We start from the raw sequence: 21,314 nt of genomic DNA, 5'->3' as shown, positions 1-21,314 counted from the left end.
TGGAGGTTCTTAGGGAGCGATTCAAAGGCTCAGAGCTCTAGTTGCACTGGAAGGTGGTGGAAAGGAAGAGACCTGAGTTTTGGTCAGTGCCAATCACCATGGACAGTGTATCCGCAGTGATGCGGGAGGTCCTTATTATAAGTGTTGTGTGTACTGCAGGCTGACTGGTTGAAGTACAGTCCCTGTTAAAATGAAGAATTGAGCTAGGGAGTACCTCCCTTGCAGGTCAGCAGCTCAGTGCTACTCACTGGAAGTAGGTTTTGACCACTGTGGTCGAATGCATAACAATTCCCTGACATTGCCTAGTGCTTGCAAAGAAAGCATGTGGATTTTGGGGCCCTCTGGCTCCATTCTCTGCTCTTTCTCAGGCTCTCTCTGTGACCTTCCAAGGTACTTAGTCTCTGTCTTCTAGTTTCCCATACATCGGGATGATAACACCACCCTCCCCTTACTGAGGTGCTGCAGAAAGCAAGCTGTGGATGGCTGAGAGCTGCTGCAATTTTACAGTGATGTTTATTAAAGAAAAGTGTAGGAAGAAATGCTTTCTCTTATTGGATTGTTTCTCTTATTGTGGATTGTTTGGAGTGTAAAGGACTGAGCTGCGCTTCTTAAAGTGTTTATAGCGCCGTGTGCTCTATGCAGTTAGATACAATGGGCACATCCTGCCTTAGCCTTGTAGTTTGCAGGGTGCACTTTTCAAATGAATCTCCCAGTCATCCCTGATTAGCCTGATTTTGCTCCCATTGGAGAGCAATCTCAGATTGTGTGAACTGTTCTACTCAACTGCTGTTTTTCTTTCTTGGACGAAACTAAACCAAAATCTATGCTCTACGTGTGCACCTAAGGCACTCCAGCCAGCGGAAGTAGACTAGAGCTAGTTTGACATAAAGCTCCCTAGGTGCACATAATGTGCATACTTGGTCCTCTGTACCGCTGTTCTGGTCTACAGACTGAGCTGCACTGTTTGATAGTACAGGCACAGCTGATAAAGCCAGAATTCAAATCTCAAATAGGAGCAGTTAAAACAACTGGAAAATCAGATTTATAGACTCAATCAGACCTCAAGCACATTCAGTCCGGTATCCTCTTTCCAACAGTGGCTAGTGCCCGATGGTACACAAGAGGGTGCAAGAAATCTTGCTGTGGAAAGAGAGTTGATCAGCTTACCTAAGGAAGTTTCATCCTAACCCTGAAGAGTTAGTGATCTTAAACTCTGAAGTGGGAGGGTTTCTGTCTCTGCTGAAATCACCTGCCACATTGGATGTACTTGTTACTGGTATCATGGTCCTTTTTATGAGGCTTCACAGAGAATTTGGACAATTAAAACAGATCCAGGTCATCGTTATCCTGAAGCCTGGCTATTGCTTTAAGCAATCTGAGAGCAAATAATTGTTTGTAAGATAAAACTGTGATTAGTTCTCTGTTTCATGTTTAATAAGTTAGGAATCTTATCTGTGTAAAGTAATTTTCTTACTCCCTCCTTTGGCCACAGGTTCTCCCCACCGTGACTGGGCTGCATAATGTCGTGGTGCTCGGTGAAATATTGAGTGGCTACCCAGTTGCAGCTCAGTCCATTGGTGGTTTTGTTTCGCTCTGGAAGTGGTACCAGGCAAAATTTACAGTTTGTAATTCATGCATTAACAGATTTATTAATGAGGATGAGTTCTGAATCTGGTCATAAGTGTTTTCTTGTTGTTTGCAGGGGACAGATTATGTGCCGTGCTTGTTCTCTGAGCTGCCCTGTGATCATTATAGCTGTGGGCAGAGTCATTTAAACCAGCTGCATTGGGCTAAGTGTCTGCTCTGTGAAATGAGCCATTGTTCTGGTTCCCATTAGCTTATTTATTTCTGCTGTGCTTTGGGTGGGATGCTCTGCCTGGGAGACCTTTTACTGAGCATCAGAGAGCACTGCAGAATCAAATCATTTGGAGATAGAAAAGTATTTTTAATAATGCTTAGCACTGCTGATTGAATCATAGGGCAAGGCCCTTTGGGAATGCCCAAAGATTTGGTTAGGCAGGTGATGTTAGGGGCCATAGCACTTCCTAAAGCCTTATAGATAAGGAGACTTGGAGGTGGGAAAAGTTCCAACTCGACTTATGTCTACTGCCCGTGAACTTGCTTGTCTTGCAAGCCTAGTTTTCCGCTCTATGCGGAGCGTTCTAGGGAGCCCACATTGGGCTAGGTATATTCCCTTCTAGCACGTCTCTGCGGTCTTCTCCAGTGGTAACTGTTTGTTCTGATTTCATTAATTTATATGCCTGTGAGCGTGGGTGGCAGACCTACTCAAGCAAAGTTATCCGCTTTTCATGCTGGGAGAAAAGTCCAGATGGGACCTTGAACTTTTTCAGGGTGAGGAAATCGGGTGCCGCAATTCTGTCTGCCTGAGCCTTGTGAGGGTTGTAAAATATGTTTGTTGATCAAACCCAGGTAGTTTTGAAGCTTTTGATACACAGCTGTTGTGCCACTCCCCAACACTGCTATTGCAGGATTCCGTCCTGCTCTGCTTGTCTTGAATTGCAGCACGCCTAGCCATTTCACTACAAGCTGTACACTGTCATTTGCCCGTTCGTGACACATACCTTCTCCTACCATACCCTTCAGACTTGATTCTTGATTTAAAGCCTCTCTGCCAGTCATCTCCCTTTCCTGTGTGTACTTATATACGTCTTCTAAAATGAAATCTCTGTCACTTAGTGTGGTCCATAACTAAGGCAGGTGTCTACAAATAGACTAATACCTTAATTCACCTGTGGTTTGTCTATAGAGCAAAGTAGTGGTGTCAGATGCTAGCAAATGTTTTGCCCAATTAACCCATCTTGTGTCAATAGCAGTACTAGTGAAGACGTGGTAGCACAGGTTTCAATGTGTGTTGGAAAACTGAGAATGTGCCAGGATCTGGATAGTGTTTGTACTCTGCTTACTAGAATCTGATGCGGCCTGTGCTGTGTCTGGGGATATTGTTGCTGGTGTCTGCTAAGACAGGCATGCTACAGTCTGCCCTTTCTTTTCCTGTGGGGTTCCACCCTTCATCTCTTTGGTCACATTTTGTGAGAATGTGCTGTGAATGATGGTGCTGAAGGAACTGAAAGCATGAGGATTCACTTGCTGAGAGCGCTGCGGAGAATTTAAGTCTTCAGCAGGGAATGAAGGGTAATGATGCATCTGTAATGGACACGCTCTACTGAATTGACTTTGTTTGGTTTCAGGCACTAGAAAGTGACTATGTCAGTGCCCACCTCCATCGCTGGATAGATCTAATTTTTGGCCACAAGCAACATGGCTCAGCTGCAGTGGAGGCAGTTAACACCTACCACCCTTACTTCTATGGAGACAAGATGGACCTCAACAACATCAAAGATCCTCTGATTAAGAGCACTATCCTGGGTTTTATCAGCAACTTTGGACAGATACCAAAGCAGGTACCACTTTATCATGACTCTAGGAGGGAAAACAGAGAGGACAATTTATTCTGATCTTGTAATGTTTTAACTGGAAAGCAAGAGAAGAAACCTGTTTCAGAGACTGTTTCTCTTGCTTGAATCTACTGAAAGTTGGGCCATAGTCTCCTCCAGATTGTATACTACATCAGTGCACACCCACATAGGTGTGTGTGACTCCACACTCTAATTATGCTATTCTTGCTGTGTATCATAACAGCAGCAGTATCAGATCCGGGTTCTGCTTTTTCAGTATGGTCACTTGCGTAACCACCAGGCTGGGATTAAGTACATAAAGGCAGTTTAAAGTCTCACCTATACTTTTCTCTCTTCCACTGAATCGCGGGGATTAGCTTGCTATCTCTGTGAAGAAAGGAGGTAGTTTAGTGGGAGTGTAGTGAAATAAATGCCTAAGAAGATTTTACTTTAATGAAGAGGTTCATGTATAACAGTCTTGAGCGTCTGAATTAGTTTTTAAATAGATGTCTCTTCGGCGTGGTCTGGCAGGCCAAGATGTATTTTTCAATGCCATGCCTTTGTTCTAGCTCTTCACTAAACCACATCCATCCAGGAATGCCCAGGGGAAAAGTTCATCAGGAAAAGAGGCTATGCTGTCTCTTCACTCAAGTGGAATTCTTCCTCCATCCCTCAGCAGCCTGCAAAACGTGAAGCTCTCACCGGTTGCAATCAAAGGTGCAGGTCCTGTGCTCCCTTTTCTGAGCTAATAAGTGCAGAATTTTTAACCAAAATCTGTTTTGACCAAAATCCCAAATCTGGATTTTTTAAGAGCACAAAAACAATCATACCCCTTTATTGTAACACGGGTTGGTATCGTCAAGATCTCTTCTGCCAGTTGTTATTTGTGTATGTGTGTATTGTAAGAGGGCATTGAAAACAGGAAAATACTCATGAGAAATCTTGAAACTTCTCATGTAGAGTTCAGAACAGATTTTTTTTTCTTTTACAAGACACCAAAATCTTCTAAGTTCTGAATATGTCAAATTAAGACATAGATCTCCCTATTTTCTCTTCTCATTCTCTCTTTATATTCAGCAGCAAAATAAATAGTCTGTCTTTACCCCTGTTGCTTGATCTCCAAGTGTTTTCTCTTTCTTCATCTTTTGCATAGTCTGCTACTTTTCTTAACCTGAAGAAACGTGGAAAATCGCAGTGTGTCTACGTTTTGGTTCCTCGGTGGTGGGGTTAGCATTACACATCTTTCTCCCGTAGCCCTACTGCAGAGAGATTGTCATTGACATGCCCTGCATACTTTGCAGTTCAGGGCATAAGGCAGTCTGCCCGTGAAAGGAAGCTTAATGACACCACTGTTAAATCCCCTTCTCTGGATTGGGTCACTCCCGCTGCATGGATTTATATGGTCCATTGGAGAGAGGAGTTTCCACTGTTCCATCTGGAATCTCACTTGCAGGGTGGTTTTTGTCTGTGGGTCTGGCCACAGCCCTGATCCCAGGTGTGGGTCTTGCCAGCCTCAGTGCACAAGATTCATAAGTGGGAAAGTTACATTAATGCTGTAGAAACAACAGAATTAAATATATTCTCTTTCTCGTCAGACTCTCCCAAGGGAGCCATTGGGCACATTGTTCATACTGAGAAAGGCATTCTGGCTGTTGAGAAAAACAAAGTTTTGATTCCTCCTCTTTGGAACAAAACATTCTGTTGGGGATTTGAAGACTTCACCTGCTGCTTTGGCAACTATGGATCTGAGAAGGTAAATAAGAAAAAGATTAAGCATTCCAGAAATGGCTGGTACATTGTGGTTCTTTGGCTAGTTTAGGCATCCACTTCAGAGGCTGTTGAGGGGCCTAATCTTCAGTGGATTCTGTATAGAACTTTCTTACGGTCAGCCTTCTTGAGGAATATCAAGCTGGATATCCCAACAGAGCAAAAATTATTCATCTCTCCTGAAACTGTGGCATTTCCCCTCTAACTGATCCCAAATTTTCCTTCCAGTGACTGTGTTGTCTGTCACAATGAAGGAGAAACCTCCTTTCATAGGATATAAGGGCAATACAAGGTCTTCTGGCCCCTGATTAGAAATTTCATTGTGCAGAACTTTCTGTTGGAATTAAGATAGGGCCATCTGTCAATTCCCCTCTGGCTCTCATGCTTAGCCCAGTGCATTCATTCAACATAGTAATGTATCCTGTTCTAGAAAGTCAATTCTCTTTTTACTTTGCTGTAAGAAATCAACAGTCTATATCACCATGCTGCTGGTTAGAACATTTGACGGATTCAGTTTCTTTCTCTACCACAAACATACTGATTTTGGATGTGTTTGGCACAGTGTTACGACATGTAGAAACACCTGAGTTAGCCTGGGTACCAGAAGGAGCAGAACACATCATTCGTGAAGAAATAAGCTTGGGTATCTCTGCATGCCCCATCATTGTGTATTACAGGCATACCCAGTCTCTGGATTTGAAAAAGCCATGAGGTGTAGCGTGCTTCTGCTCCCTATAAAGTCATTTAGCGTTTCCTCATTGATTTCAAAATCATAGATAAAAATGATTGCTCAGCAATTCATAGATGCTACCATAGTTGTAAATTACTTGCTTCCTCTCTTCTGGATGACCAAGAGGAAAGGAGCTTCTGCAGCTGGGTTTTTTTGGTCCAAAGATCAAAGTACCATAAGATATTGTGATAACCCAGGAAACTCAGGGTGTCACTGAGCCTCTTATTGTGAATATACAGTCACTATAAACAATAGGGGGAGTCCAACCTAAGCCTCTCTGGTGCAAGCATTGGTAGCCTCTGGACTTTGGACTTGAACTTAAAAGAAAATGTTGCAGTCATTGTAAATTGGTAACAGATTGTTCTGTCTGTTGTATAATTTTTGCCACTGTGGCATCCAGGCTCCTCACAATCACTAGCACCATACTGTTGTCCCCATTTTGTGGTAGGGAGCTGATACAGAATGTGAGTGGAGGGATGTTTGTGCTGTGATTGCAGCAACGTGTAACCAACCCGAGGTTAGTTTAGGCTAGCTTGGGTGCTGCTAGCAGAGCAGTTGGCACAGAGTGGAGTTTAGTACTGTGGCTTTTGGCTGAGTGTGGGGCAAACTTCTTCGTGCACCGATAAAGTGCAGTCAGTCCCTCAGCTGTTTCTTTCTCGTCTACATTGAATGTTTGCCTGCTGTATGATGGCACCATGAACTTGCCTGAAGTTACACAGGACGTCTGTAGCAGGAGAGGGGTCAGAGCTGAGGTCTCCTGTGACATGATCTAAGATGTTGACTTTAACCCATCCTCCCTGTTTGGCCCCTGGAGGATTGCACAGCTGCATGCTACCATAGTGTGTGTATGTGCGTCCTTTGAGGTGCTGTGATCATAAAAAGCCTGGATAAGATGAGCTTTTCTTTCCTTGACTTGAAGAAATGGGGACACAATTCTAAAAGCTAAATCTGCCATTTGGTATAAATAAATGCATGGTGTCACCAGATAAGCATTTGACTGAAAGTTGCTTTCTTATACAGAATGTGACTACATTTGAGTGTATGGCAGACTGGGGAAAGTGCCTCTGTGCTGTATGTCCTTCAGCAACTACCATAATCACATCTGGAACAAGCTCTGTTGTATGTGTATGGGAACTTTCTTTGGTCAAGGACAAAGTGAAACATCTAAACTTGAGACAGGTGAGTACTATGGCTTTTTTGCTATAGAAACTTAATGAAAATCAGAGAATTTCTTTCTCTCAGATGAATGGCAGAGGTAACATGTTAAGATGACTCAAAAAGGCAGAAAAAGATGATAGAGATGGGGGTCATACTAATGACAACCTGTTACCAGGTCAAGAGCTGATAGCATGCCTTATACTTGTGGCTTATAGTTCATATGTTCTGCTTTTTTTTTTTTTTTTCCCCTCACTCTGGTAGCATTTCCATAGTTTATCATGATCAAAGAAACACTGAAGATAAGGCTGTTCCCCCCACTTGCAATGCAGTCAAACTTTAGGTTATTTTCAAAACCCAGTGTCATCAGGAGATGGTTCCAGGGTTTTTTTTATGTTGTTAGAGTAGGTGGACAGGATCTTCAGAACACCCCTGCAAAATGCCATTCTCTTTAGGTTCCTAGACTTATACTTAGCTGATGGAGAAGGGTCAGCTGGGCAGTTGGACGACTTGATACTTTTCTCCCAACGTGAATGCAGAACGTAAAAGGTTTACCTATTACTCCATGAGGTGTAGAGGTGGACCCAACAGAAATGGAGTGGCTCGTGTCCAGAGTGTTCAAAGTCCTTCAGTGTTTGCTGATTTGAGGCTCATCTGCAGTCATTGTGTAGCCTTATAAATGTTATTTCACTTGCAAAAGTCAAGTTGCATGCAAGATTTGTCTGGTTCTGTTATGGTGAGTTCTCAGTCAGCTTTGCAGTTAAAGCTGAAATACTCCTCTCCCATATAAGGCAGCATGTGACTCTTTCCTAGCAAATCAAGAGACAAAAAATGTTATGTTATTCTTAGGCAAAATTATAAAGGGTGCATTGATCAGCAAGAAGGTCTCCAAGTGTTAGAAGCATGGTCTGTTCATTTGCTCCAGAGGGATATTCGGGAGATATTTCAGTGCCTTCCTTACCCTGAGCCAAAAATCTATTTTATTTGTAATTAACAACGTGAAAACTTCAGTATCAGTGGGGAGGCCAGAACAGTATCCAGAACTTTATTTATGTGAACTTCTTGTCTTGAAGTTGGGAGGGAAACTGTTTGGAGCCGCCTCCCTTATGAGATTTATAATGCTGCTTGCTTCAGAAGAAGCAAGAAATAGGAGACAAGATCTTTAGTGGTGACCTATCAATCCTGCTGCTTAGTATTCCAAACTAGGATGTTGGACACAGAAATAGCACTAGAGAAAAGTCTAAGCAGCAATCTTCATGAACATCAAAATGATTCAGGTCCGGCGTTCAGATTGAATTTCAGACAGCTGTTTGAAGAGGCTATCTTTTATGTACAATATCATGCCTTTCTCCTTAACTGTCTAGCATCAGCCTTGCTGGTGTATTCCACTATGATTAATCAGATATTATCCAAATCCACAAAGTGGTGTGAGATCATGCTGTGTTATTTTCTTCTCTCTTTGCTAGCAGAGGCGCCTTTTTTTTTTCTTTTTTTTTTTTTTTTAATGACTGGCATAGATGTAAATTTGAACTGTGGTTCTAAATGTCTTCCAGTGAATTACATGCTGCTTTCTTGTAATTCACTGTTTCATACTGGCTGTTTTTTCTGCTGAACAGAACTATTGTATCATCTTTCCTGAGACAGTGAGCTTTGCTTAAGTAAAGCTGATGTGCTGTAAAGTGGATGGTATTCACTTATCAGCTGTCTCATGGGACTGCGACATTCTGATTTGGAATGCAGTAAAGTACAGAAACTATATTTCAGCAGAAAAAGTCCCTTTTTCCTCTCTAGCAGGGGCTGCTTCCACAGTTTTGTGAACACAGGAGATTGAGCATAATAGCCTCAGTATCGATCCATGCAATTTGCCAGTTCTTCTGCTGTTTGTGAGCAGAGCGATCTGGGCAAACCAACCTCCAGAATTTGGGAGCCCAGTGAAACACTGAATGGGTTGGAAGAAGCATCCAGGCAAGGAGTGCAATATCCTGCTGTGCAGATGGGTCGGGAGGATGTCTGAGCCCATGCCAGTTAGTTAAGCTGGATGGTCAGAACTCGAGTTCAGTTTTCGTGGTCTGAGCATTGCCGCAGTGAAGCTGGACCCTTTTTTGTTTTCTGATGTTGGTGAATTTTGTCTGGAGACAGGCAGATTCTTTTTGTAGGTAAGCTGTAGTTTTTCCACTGAGGGAAAAACCTGTCAGACTTTGCAGAGGAATAGTGAGAAGGCCTTATGAAGCTACCAGCACTCAAGTGTTTTTGCCTGAATATGCATTGAGACACAAGTGGATTGAAGCTGAGATTATAGCTGAGCTCAGGTCTAGCCCTTTCTGTCAACACTCGACCTGCGCTTAAAGCTCTTCACTGCCAGATGGGATGGCTTTCTGAGTTCAGAAAAAAGGAGAGAGAGGGTTTTGGTTCAAGTTTGTGTAAGAGGTTGACTTGACTGTGCAGTACAGATGCTGTGGATACATTTTGTTTCCTGCTTTGGAGGAAGAAGAGGAAATTTGGAGCCCTTGAACCTGCCTTCTCCCGGCCCTTTTTGCAGAGGTCTTGTGCTGCTCTCAAGCACAGGCGTTACTAGGTTATGGCTAGCCCTGTGCAAAAATGCTGTTCCACAGCCACTCCAAAATCAGTGCTGAGCCTCCCTTTTTAGAGCACATTTGAGAGTGCTTCTGACCTCTGAAAACTGCTGTTGGAAAGTTCATCTTGTGCCAGGATTTTAGTTGATAGTCCTTTTGTAAGGACTAAATCTCAAGCTGAAAATCATCTTTCTCCTTCAGTAGTATGTAGCCTGCTGAGATTCAGCTTCTTGGCCAATAGGTTAACATTGGAATGCTGTTCTAATAACCTTGGCAAGTGGCAGCACGTGTTAGCCAGCGAGAGTTCAGTCTGAGAATCATGCACTGGAGAAGGATGAGAGACACGTGTTTGCAGAAAGCATCTGGGACGCGTGGTTCTTTTGCTCCATGCTTAACTGAGACAGACCCTGAAGATGTACGAATTATGCCGTGCAGAGAAAGCCAGCAGGGAATATGCATTTACTCTTAAAACTAACATTAAAACTAGTAGACCTGCTTTTTTTCACAGTAAGGCACAGAGTCACAGAAGGTTGAGGTTCGAAGGGACCTCTGGAGATCATCTAGTCCAAACCCCCTGCTCAAGCAGGGTCCTCTAGAGCGTATTTCCCAGGATCATGTCCAGGCAGGTTTTGAATATCTCCAGGGAAGGATATTCCACTACCTCTCTGGGCAACCTGTTCCAGTGTTCAGTCACCCTCTCAGGAAAGCAGTTTTTCCTCATGTTCAGATGGAACTTCCTGTGTATCGGTTTCTGCCCATTGCCTCTTGTCCTGTCACTGGGCTCCACGGAGAAGAGTCTGGCTCCATCCTCTTGGCACCTAAAAATCAAGCCCCTTAAGGCTTTTAAAGAAAGTTGTGAGGACTTTTTCTCTGTTGCCCTAAAGAATGTACTGTCATAGGTGGCTGTGTAGCATAAATGTATACTGCTGACACTTCAGAATGTTGCATAAAAGAATTGTCATGGATATGTTTCTATCGTTAATATTAAATTGATTAAAAATAATAAAGAGTAAATTAATTAAAAAAATATAGATTTTTTTTGAATAAAATTGCATAAACAAGACTGGATTAAACTAGGCAGGTCTTACGTTCTGCAATATATAGGACAGAAAAAAGGGTGCTGGATAACGATGAAAGAGAAGGGGATTCATATGTGGCTTTAAAGTAAAAATTCTCCCCAAATGCTGTTTTTAACTAAAATTGGAAAAATTCTAGTATTTGTTCAGAAAAACAGGAGAAGTCTGAGAAAGTCACTGAAGTACATCATGATAAGTTTTATTTCAAAATATTTTTTTAAATGTTGAGAAATAGTAGTCTGCAAGCATGAATTTTACTGATTATAAAATTGCATGGACTGAAGTGAAAGGTGATTTCATGTCGTTGAGCTGTGCTGAATACATATCTATGTTTAGAGCACAAAGCATTGTAGTAGTCAGAAATGTATGCCGAGGGTCAGAGTTCAGCTGTTCCACCTGTGCAATATGGGACAAGACATTTAACCTCTTGGAGACTCAGCTTTTCCCAACTGTGTTGAGGACATGGATTCTTCTGCAGGATGCTTTGGGAATTCTGCTTCATATCTTTTTGGTTCTCCAAAGAATAATCAGGTTGCTTGTTCTTACTAAGCAAATAACAGTAGAACTGTGGTTCACTAGGAAATCAGCCAGCTTCTATTGTGGTTTATTGGTTGATTTGTCTCCACCAGGCTTTGTATGGGCACACTCAGGCAGTGACCTGCCTCGCTGCCTCTGTGACCTACAGCATCATTGTGAGTGGATCTGATGACAAAACTTGCATCGTTTGGGACCTGAACCGGCTAACGTTCATAACCCAGCTTCCTGCCCATGGGGCAAGTCTCTCTGCAGTTGTCATCAACGATTCAACGGTAAGATCTTCATTTATCATCTTTCTTCTGATGCATCCATGAACATTTCATGATAATTTAATGGGTGCTCTTTCCAACATAAAAACATCCTGAGAGGCTGATGCATTGATTTTTTTTCTTTCTGCAGAGATTGCTAATAGTGTTCTTAATGATGAGAAAGGAGCACTAAAAGCAACATCGTAGACTGAGTAGCTAAGTAGAAGCATCTTTCGCATAGGTAGACAGCAGGATTAAGCTCCTTTCTTTAATTTAAGGAGCATGAAGTATTGCTCTGGTAGCTCCTGGATTTGGCTTACCCATAACCTTATTGCTTCCATTAATTTCTCCTGACATTGATGCGGCAGAGCCATGTCAGCTGAGATGTGTTAGACAGTCTGCCACCTCAGCTGGCAACTTTCTGATACCCTTGCAGTGGCAATGCTATTGTTTTGCTTTCCCTTCTAATCTCAGCAGAGAGGGGGCTTTTAATAGCAGTGGTTGGGGTTTCATTTGCCAACAGTGGAAATGAAAGATCTATTGTGGTCTGTGCCTGGCCACAATGGCGTGCATACTGATAGGAAAATACTCTATTGGATATAACTGTAAACACTGTGGGTATGAATTTTCCTGAACTTCGACCTCCCAAGAATGTTGCTCATGTATTTGTATATTCTGTCTCTTGTTTATACGCAAGACCTGGATTCTAGCTTCTTGCACAGTTTGAGGTTGGATCCACTATTGGAGCTAAGAGAGGCGATACTGAGTTCACAGCAGTTAAGAAACCAGGCAGACATTCTGTACTTAGTGTATGCCAAAATAACTGTCTCATACAAGAGTTTTACCAACCATGCAGTCTGATCGCTAGTAACTAGGAGTGGGAATTCAATGGTCTGTTCAATGCCAGCTCATCATGCAGTTGCAGGGATCCTGGTTAGTGTAAAATGGCCAGTGACTTCAGCAGGCCAGCGCAGATTGTCCCGATGGTCCCTTAGAAAGTCAGTTGAGGCAGGCAGTGCCAAGCATTCAGAAATGGATGGGAGAGCTGATGCAGAGTGTGGGCACCAGAGCCCAAGGGAATGGGGTTCTCTCCTTTTTGTACACCAGCTCACCTTTGTCAGTAGCTTGTTCAGCTGGTAGCCCCTCTTCTGGGACTGTCCAAAAATGAGATGGTCTGTGCCAGGAATAGGCTGTTGATTGATCCACAAGCAATTTTCCATCTTATTGGATTGCAGACAGTTGAAATGATTGGACACTATTCTACAGAAAGGTTCATTTTAAAAAAAAAAAAAAAACAACTGTGGGAGAGCGTGACTGAAACTTTCCTTTTCAAGGAAAAAAAGAGGAAGGGTCCATATATTGTGCGTGAAAAAAATTTTTTTGACCTTAGCAGAATAGGATCTTTCAAAGTTTCATTGTGAAATGTATTTTTATTTAATATATACATTATAACATTAAGATAGAAACAAAATGGTTCCATTGTGCTTAGTAAAACATTTTGATTGACATGGAATGATATTTTTGGCAACATGTTTTGTTTTCTCAGAAAATCCAGAATGTTTGGGTTTTCTTCTGCATTGAAGCAAAGTTTTGAAGGAAATGAATTTCTAAACCATATATTTTCCTCTGAAGAGTCTTATGCGGCTCTTTGCTATGTGATTATTGGGTCTTACATTTGCTTTAGCATCTAGAAGCTTCATTTATAGATCCCAATCTCATGGTGTTTGTATCACATAGACACAAAATAAAATATTATCCCAAAGAGTTTACAAGCTAAGTGGGATTGTAAAAGCTTGCTCCAACTAATGATTTCAGTTAGTTTTAATCCCTGATCTGGATCTGAAAAACACTGCAGATTCTTGCCAAATGCTTGGGCATCCATGTGCTCTCATGCAGATAAGGTGGCTGAGTTTGATCTCTTGAATTATTGGCAACTATGTTTCAAATGCACTGTCCTTGTTTATCTTTGGAATTCTGCCCCCCAGATCAGGCAGGGGAGAAGAACGGTGATAGTCAACTTGAACCAGATGCATGCTGCCAATTTAAGGGTACACTGGCCTTTGACAGAAGAGGATGACTTTGCTGATGCTGTTCTGTTTGATCAGTTTTTAGTTTGCATCAAGGGTTGAAAGTTTGGGTGGAATTCCAGTTAGGAACTTGATCAAAGTGCGTTTTTGATAAGATCATTTAAAACTACAGCATCAGCTCTTGATTCTTAGATCTGTGCGTTTCCTGCCCCTAAGGATTACCTGTGTAGCTGTTCCTTATGTGCAATCCCTGGTAAGACTATGCACCTGCACTGAAGGGAGAGGGAAGATTCAGTTGCAAAGGATGTTTTCTGCTTCGGGAGCACAGCTCGTGTTGAATGCAGAGCTGGTCACTGGATACATGCAAAACAGTCTAAAAATGCGATGACATTAAGCTCCCTGTGAGGGGCAGAGGAGGATTGTGAATTCACCAAAGGTTTAGCAGCGAAGCAGGTGAACGCCATGTCCTCGTTTAAGAGAATGTTTATTTGTATGTCAGCAAGACTTGCAAGTGCTAGGCCTGGCCCAAAACCTGTCCCAGGTATTGACTCTGCACAGTCTCTGTTCTTAACAGCACCTCAGGGATGGGGTGGTTTTGACACTGCCCTTTCTCTAGGTAAATCAGTAGGCGTTCTCCTGGGGTATGCCACTGACTGAAAGCTAAGGGCAAAGCAGAGCAGTTAACCTTTCTAGCCTCATTTCTGTGTTTGTGTTTTCTCTGTGCCTCTCCTTTGAATCCTTTGCCATGCTTGGCTTGGCTTGCTTGGAGGGCAAAAAGGGGAATTTTTTGATTGCTTGTCTTAACAAGCTGTTAGCTTCAGTGAATTTACCTCAGGATTAGCCTAGAATGTTGTGATCTTGGTGTCTCTACAGGCTGCTTGGCTGCAGTGAGTGCCTAGGGACTGCAGAACAATATTGAGAGCCTCCTTTGGCCCCCCATTCCCCAGCTGTAGAAAGTGGATGTCAAGGCTGCATTTGCAGTTGGCATGAGTCAGGATGTTGATTCCCCCCATCTTTTGACATAGCTGCAGACTGCCTGCGTTTGACCTGTCTCCAGATTGTCCCTACTAGTTTGAATCAGTCTAGTTTTGGCAAGGCTAGAGCACATAAACCAAAAAGCAGATGTTGAAGCTGGGATATTTTGAACAAAATAAGAAAAGTAATTAAATGCCAGCCAGACCAGCAAGACTGCTGTGGGGAGGGTGGGCATGAATGCGCAGTGTTCTGCAGATCTTTGTAGACTTGAAGAATTCTGCAAAAGAAAGTATGTCTTTTAAAATGTCATCCTGCTTCTTCTGTTTTATGGATGATCACCGTTTTTCCAGTGAGACTTACTGAGTAATTTCAACAAAATGCATGAAATTCTCCATATATTGGACCAAAAGTTATCTTACTGATTTGGCTCTATTACACAACTCTGTTATTTCTCCTCCTCTTTCCTCTTTTGCTTCCATTGCCCACTTCCGTGTCAGTGTTGGGTTTTTTTCATAGAGTTGAAGACCAAAAGGGTACCTTGGGATCATCTAATTTGGTTGATTTAGTCTGCCCGCCTGCATGACAAAGCTGTGGCAGTTAGCACTACAGCACCTTTGCTGAGTGTCTACTTTCTATATCCATCCTGAGAAGTTCTCTGTCAGAAAAAGCATCTTCCTGGAGAAACTGGGAGTCTAGATTTCATGTGAGGAAGCCAGGGTATCACCTTTCTGCTCCCTTTAGAAACTGCCTCCCAGTACTGGCAAAAAGCACAGAGTAGTCCTGGTACGTAGATGCTTCTACCACAGTACTAAAGCAGACAAGCCCATGGTCTGATCTAATAGAATTGGATGAACGTGGATGGAATTTGTTCAGCCAGAACTGAATTTCTTTTCCCTGCTGAGGCATTGCTTAACTCTTCTTTGATAGGTCAGTTATAAAATAAAATAAAATTTAAAAAAAGTAACATTCAGGCAATCAACTTCCACTGGTTGTGGGATCTAAATATCAGAATCTGTTGCTGGTATGTGTGCATGTTTGAATGGTCATGCCTTGTTGTACTTAAGTAGTTCGTGTTTTATGGGGTTTGAAAATAGGACTTAATATTGAAGTCAGTTAGCAAAAACAGTTGTCACCCAAAACTAAGACCATTATCTTTCCAAGATGGAAACCTTATCTATTGTCTAAGTAGTACCTGACAGCCTTAACTTTCTGATCAGATACTGTTTTTATTATTATTATTATTATTATTAGGCTTACCCTGATGCATAAAGTTTTTCTGTATGCGCTAGTTCATCTCATTTAAGTCTCTCAAGAGCAGAATGTAATAAAAGAGCAGACTGTACAAAAATTCCTTGGATGTTTCAGATACTTTTAATTCAACTATTTTTGATGAATTTTTTTACAGCCGCTTCTTACATGACCTATTTATCACAACATTTCTGGGGTTTGTTAAATTGAAAAAAAAGAAAAGTAATAAAAAGTCTGTGGAAGCTGCTCTGGATGTTTTGGAAAATTGAAATGAAACATTGAAATAAATATTTTCACCAGTGAACAGCACAGAAAGCTTTGTAGAAACCCAAAACAACTGTCTCAGATTAGCAAAATAACGCGGTAACAATGTCAAAATGTCAGAATTCTTCATGAGAAAAAAAATGTCATTTTTTACCATCTCTAGCATTAATTTTCTGCTGAGAAGCAAAACGAAGGTAAGAATTTAAGCCTAGGCCACGCTGTAATTTACAATCAGCGCAGGAGGGTGAGTGTAGCATCTTGAAACATTACCTTCTGCTGTGTTACAGGGTGATATTGTCTCTTGTGCTGGATCCTCCTTATGCCTGTGGACAGTCAATGGCCAGCCTCTTGTAAGCATTAATACTGCCTGCAACCTAGAAAGCCGAATTGTTTGCTGCTGCTTTGCTGAAGTGATGGACTGGGATACGCGCAGCATCATTGTCACAGGAAGCACAGATGGAGTGGTGAGGGTAGGTGTTTTCCATGGAGGGGAGAGAAGGAAGGGAATCCTTTTTCTGAATTCAGTGTAGACCAGAGGCAGAACTTTGCATACTGACTGGAGTGGAAGGTGCTCTTAGTAGCACCAACCCTTTCTCAACAAGGCAGCACAGGGCAAAAGCTGAAAATTGGAGGAAAAGGTTTGTTTCCTACCAGCTTTCATCCTCCTGAAGGGAGGAGTTTTAAGCAGTCATCTCTGCTACTCAAGAATAGTTTTGAAAATATGCTTTTTGTTCTGGTCTATTTTGAAGGCAAAAATTACATTACCCATCAGAAATATGTTTGAGCTCCTGTGAGGAACAATTTCTTGTGGGAAAAATAGCACGTGGCCGTTCTGCAGCAGTTCTGGTTAGTGGACCTCAGTGCATTGCCTAAAGAATTCAGTGTCTATTACCTCCATTTTACAAGTGAAGGCACTGAGGTTGTAGTGGTGAGGAAGCCGCTTACAGAGGTTCACTTTTACACAGATTGGTAGCAAAACTCAGCAGAATTCATGGTTTCTGAGTTCATAACTCAGTTTATTAAGCCGTACTTTCTCAGGAGCAGGAATTCACTCCTGGCTCTGCCCTCAGTCTGGCAGGAGAGCTTGCTGAGCTCCTGGTTAGCACATCACCGCTTTGTCAGCCTGAGACCCCTCCGGCTCCTTGCATACAGGTCTCCAGTGTGACACCTTGCGGCACAGCGGCGCAGGGAGCAAAACTGCCAGGTCCTGCTCTGATAATGCAATGTCCAATTTCCAACCCTTTTTGGGAAACAGGCAGCCAGGTCTCTCTCATGCTGCGTTGTTATAATCCGTACTTTTTACCTTTTTGCCTCCTTGCTGGCACAGCTATGGAAGACTCAATACACCAATGCTCTAGGCCAAGCTGCTGGACTGAAAGCACAGAGAGGCACGATGGAAACACCAGGCAGCACAGGTAGGACCACTGAGTTGGCAATGAACCGAAGTGTGGCTATGTGGCGCAGAGCTTGTTCTTTTGTGAGGCAGCAGAATGTGTGTGAGCACAGTGATATGAAGGGGAGATGGTGCAGCGTGACTGGTACAGTGTTACTATAACAGCTGGAGTAACAGGGTAGCCACTGCTCTACCTTGGAGACAAGGAGCAGCTTGAGCCACCAGTCCTTGGGGCACATCCTGCCTGGATGAAGCTGAAAGCTTCTTCATAGGCTCTGTCAAGCTTGATAGATCACCCTGCTGCGTAAACGTATGAAACAAATGAACTATCCTGGCTCCAGAAAGCTTTTCCCTTAGCACCTCTGCTGGTGGCTGGTAATAAAGTGTCTTGGCCTGAGCAGTGCCAAATCCTACCCTGGGCTGGGACAGGGAATTTTGTCGTCTTCGCCACCTTGAATGAGATTGGAGGCCTTCCATAGTGGTGGGAGGGCAGCAGCAGGCCCTGGTGCATGGAGTTGTTTATTGGAAGCTGTGCAGAGCTGAAGCTGATGTCCTGGAGTTCTTGCAGAGCTGAGGCTGACAAGATAATGGGGCTATGGTGCTGACTGGTAATAAAAGCAACTTGAACTCAGTTCTCTGATCTAACAAATAAGCAGCTGAAACCTGCCAGGGAGTTTTAAAGGCACGTCCTAATAGCACAGCTTGTTTCTGTTCGCAGCACATTTTATAAAAGGAAGGAATTATGTTGTTAGTATGTATAATTTATACCACTTATTTGCTGTAATCCTCATTACACACATTCTCTATTGCTTCAATTTTAAGCACACAATTTGCATAAAGATAGAGCTATAGATGTAACATCTGCATACAAAGATATTATACAATAATTGGGCATTACCAGTGAGATCTTCAGAAGTGCTGTTCATTGAACTTGGCATCTACATTGCTTAGATCGTTATGTGAAAATATTTATATGTACGGAGGCATATTGGAAATGCCAAACCAGATGCCCATCCTGCTCTCTGTCGTAGAGCCAGCTGCTTCTAGCGAAGGTGCAAGAGTATCACAGGTGCCAGATGTGAGACAATCTACAGTGGTAACTACTTGTTAGCTTCATTCTGGTCTCTTAATCCGAGATTGCTCTAAGCCCAAGGTTGGACATTCCTTCCAAAAATCATGTAGCATGGTGTAGTCATTTTGCAGATTCTTTTTACATATACAAATGTCCAATTTGTTTAAGAGTTTTCCTGAATTTCTGTCCTTAACAGCTTCCTGTGGCAAAGATTTCCATGTGCTAACTACTTAAGTGTAATTGTGTAGCAATGTTTTTGAGCAAACTGAGATTTTAGCTGTTTTTAAAAATTAAGTCTTCCTAAATGGTTTCCCAAACTAGGACTTAAAAACTGGCCATGGGAGCACAGCAGAGTAAAACTCCTATTTGTACTTTTTTCAGAGAAGATCATGAAGGAAGACATGTATTGACCAGGTATCCACTGATGTATACAAACACACACATCTGTTCTTGCACAGGAGCATAAGGATGCATGTTCTCACAGACACATACAAGGCAACACCATTTCTTCTTAAAGAGAAGAGAAGTGTAATCAGAGCAGTGATGTGCTTTCCTAAACTACTCGGATGGCTTCAGAATTATTTTAAATGGCCAAATATTCCCACGGCTCATTCTATACGTTAAAGAAAATAAAATTAATACAAAACACAAACATTAAAAAGACTGAAGTAACTATGATTGAGTTATGTTGTTGAGGGGGGATGTGTGTGTGTGTGTGTGTGCACGTTTGTGTGTGTGTGTGTGTGAAATGTTCTCAGCATTTAATTATTCGTTCTGTTATGAGCAGATTTAGATAAGTTGATAATACCAGGGCTTTATGTAATTTCTTTTTACTAGGCAATTATGGGCTGTATTATATCCTGGCAGCAAGGTATTGTGGGGCATCTTATTAAGCATAGAGCCAGTGAAAACTGATGAACAATTTTGCTGAACTAGGCATGCAATTTAGAAAGCAATAATACACAAATCCAATTTAGCGCACAATTGATACAGCCGCACGTCAGCACATGTAACTATCATAGCCACAAATTAAATTGGGGTGGGCCTATTTTGCAACAGCACAGGCTGAGATTAAATATATTTGTTCTCAACTTAACAACTTGCTGACCGTAAATAATAACAATCCCTTCCATGCTGCCCCCAGACACTTTCTAAATATTTATTTTTAAACCACCCAACAGGTAACAAGTGTGGAAAACATCTTGTTCTCTGTCGGGAACTGAATCCCAGCCTTGCCTTGACTGGAAAACCAAGTAAGAACAGCCCAGCAGTGACAGCACTTGCTGTATCCAGGTACTGTCCTTTCCTTTGCATTGCAGCGTTTGTCCAGCAGAGGGCACCAAATCAGCCTCAGTGTTTCCACGGGTCTGTTCTAAATCATCAGATTAATTTATCTTATGAAGTTTATATTTCTATTGTTTCTTAAAATCTCAGTACAACGGCTATGTCTTGGCCAAATGTAGCCGCTCTGGAAGCTGGCCTGGCCAACTATATTAAGTGAAGGGTTTGGGGATGGTCAGCACTTGGATAGGGGACACTGAAAGAGAAATAACAGCTTTTGAGCAGAATAGTTGCAGAAATGAGTAAGTAGCTACTACCCTGTTTCTACATCATAGTAAAACCACTACCCTAGGAGTTGCTGGAGATGCCAGCTCCTTAATGAAATGTAAACAAGATGTTTTTGGCCAGAAGAGGACTTTGTTGTTAAATTGTATTCAGTTTGCACAGCCAGCAACATTTTAGTTTACTAAATCCCACTCCGGCAGTTTCTTCTGGCTGTAGTAGTTGTCTTCATCTTCTACCCCAGGACGCTGTGCTATTAAACAGCTGCTGTCTTACTTTTCAGAAGTGCTGGTGTTTTGATAGTCACTAAAATGGTTCCCATGTTCTGGATGCTCAGAGTTAGAGCGCTTACAGGGTGTGATGCTTATATGCCTGGAAAGTGCGAAAGTTTGAGGGGTTTAGTTTCACTGTGTTGATGGCACTGCAGGCAGCAGAGATTTTGGTGTCTGAAGCCAAAGTCAACAAGTCTAAATTCTGAGTCTGGCAAGCAGATTTAATTAACTCTGGTAGATGGTCAGTGTCAGTGAAAGGTTAGAGCTCCAGATCTGGCTAGGTTGTCCAAAGCTGACGCATTGAACTCTGGGGAAGTTTGGATCTGATTCCAAGTTCGGATTTTGCAGTATGAATCTTTGTCTAGTTGACATCATTCTTCCTCAGACTTAAAACTAAAGATAACCTGCTGCCTTGATTGTAGCATCATCCTAATTGTTGCACAGGCAAGAGAAAGCCTTGATCATATTTACATCTTTTTCTTAAACATTGTTCTCTTCTTTTTCTTTTCTACCTTTCTTTCTCAAGAAATTCCTCCAAGCTCCTAGTTGGTGATGACTGGGGAAGAATCTGCTGTTGGTCTGTGGATGAGTAGGAAGAAATAATCAGGAACTCTTGTTCTCAGCCTTTTGGATGGAGAGAAAATTGCCCTTCAGAGCACACAAGATTCAGAGGAACCAGGAAGCTTATGGGGGGAAATGAATCTCAAAGGAATTGTTGGACTGACTCTGCAGTCAGATCTGGCTGAAATCAGAAAATGGACTCCAAAGTTATGGGAAAGATACTGACAGACAATGCAATGCACATATGCTATAAGAATTTGCAGTATTTGTCCTGAGAGAACTTTTATATTTTAAAGATTATTTTAAATACTGAATTTGGCATAATATGCTATATTTGACATCGCAGTTCAAGCTAGCAAATAAAACTGTCTTGATGATGCCAAGGAGCAGCATAGCTTATTAAGTTTAACATATTCTAGTTTGAGAGATCAGAAAAT

The 21,314-nt window shown here is 42.2% G+C and overlaps 1 protein-coding gene across 7 annotated transcripts in view; it reads left to right on the top strand.

Moving 5' to 3' along the window:
- WDFY4 (WDFY family member 4) overlaps positions 1-21,263 on the top strand; it is a 151,290-nt gene extending 130,027 nt beyond the window's left edge. For 4 of the 7 annotated variants that reach the window (XM_068950141.1, XM_068950143.1, XM_068950145.1 and 1 more), the window contains 9 exons: positions 3,210-3,422; positions 3,986-4,139; positions 5,012-5,169; positions 6,934-7,092; positions 11,347-11,526; positions 16,304-16,486; positions 17,344-17,431; positions 19,663-19,774; positions 20,843-21,263. In XM_068950141.1, the coding sequence (XP_068806242.1) occupies positions 3,210-3,422; positions 3,986-4,139; positions 5,012-5,169; positions 6,934-7,092; positions 11,347-11,526; positions 16,304-16,486; positions 17,344-17,431; positions 19,663-19,774; positions 20,843-20,909 (1,314 nt within the window). In that variant the 3' untranslated portion in view covers positions 20,910-21,263. The remainder of the gene's footprint in view (positions 1-3,209; positions 3,423-3,985; positions 4,140-5,011; positions 5,170-6,933; positions 7,093-11,346; positions 11,527-16,303; positions 16,487-17,343; positions 17,432-19,662; positions 19,775-20,842) is intronic. The other 3 variants (XM_068950144.1, XM_068950146.1, XM_068950147.1) reach the window with 2 other exon arrangements.
- The last annotated feature ends 51 nt before the right edge of the window (positions 21,264-21,314 follow it).

This window comes from Struthio camelus, chromosome 7 (genome assembly GCF_040807025.1).
Source record: "Struthio camelus isolate bStrCam1 chromosome 7, bStrCam1.hap1, whole genome shotgun sequence".
Classification (NCBI taxonomy): Eukaryota; Metazoa; Chordata; class Aves; order Struthioniformes; family Struthionidae; genus Struthio; species Struthio camelus.
Note: the sequence above shows the minus strand (reverse complement) of the source record. Positions and strands in the feature narration are given on the sequence as shown.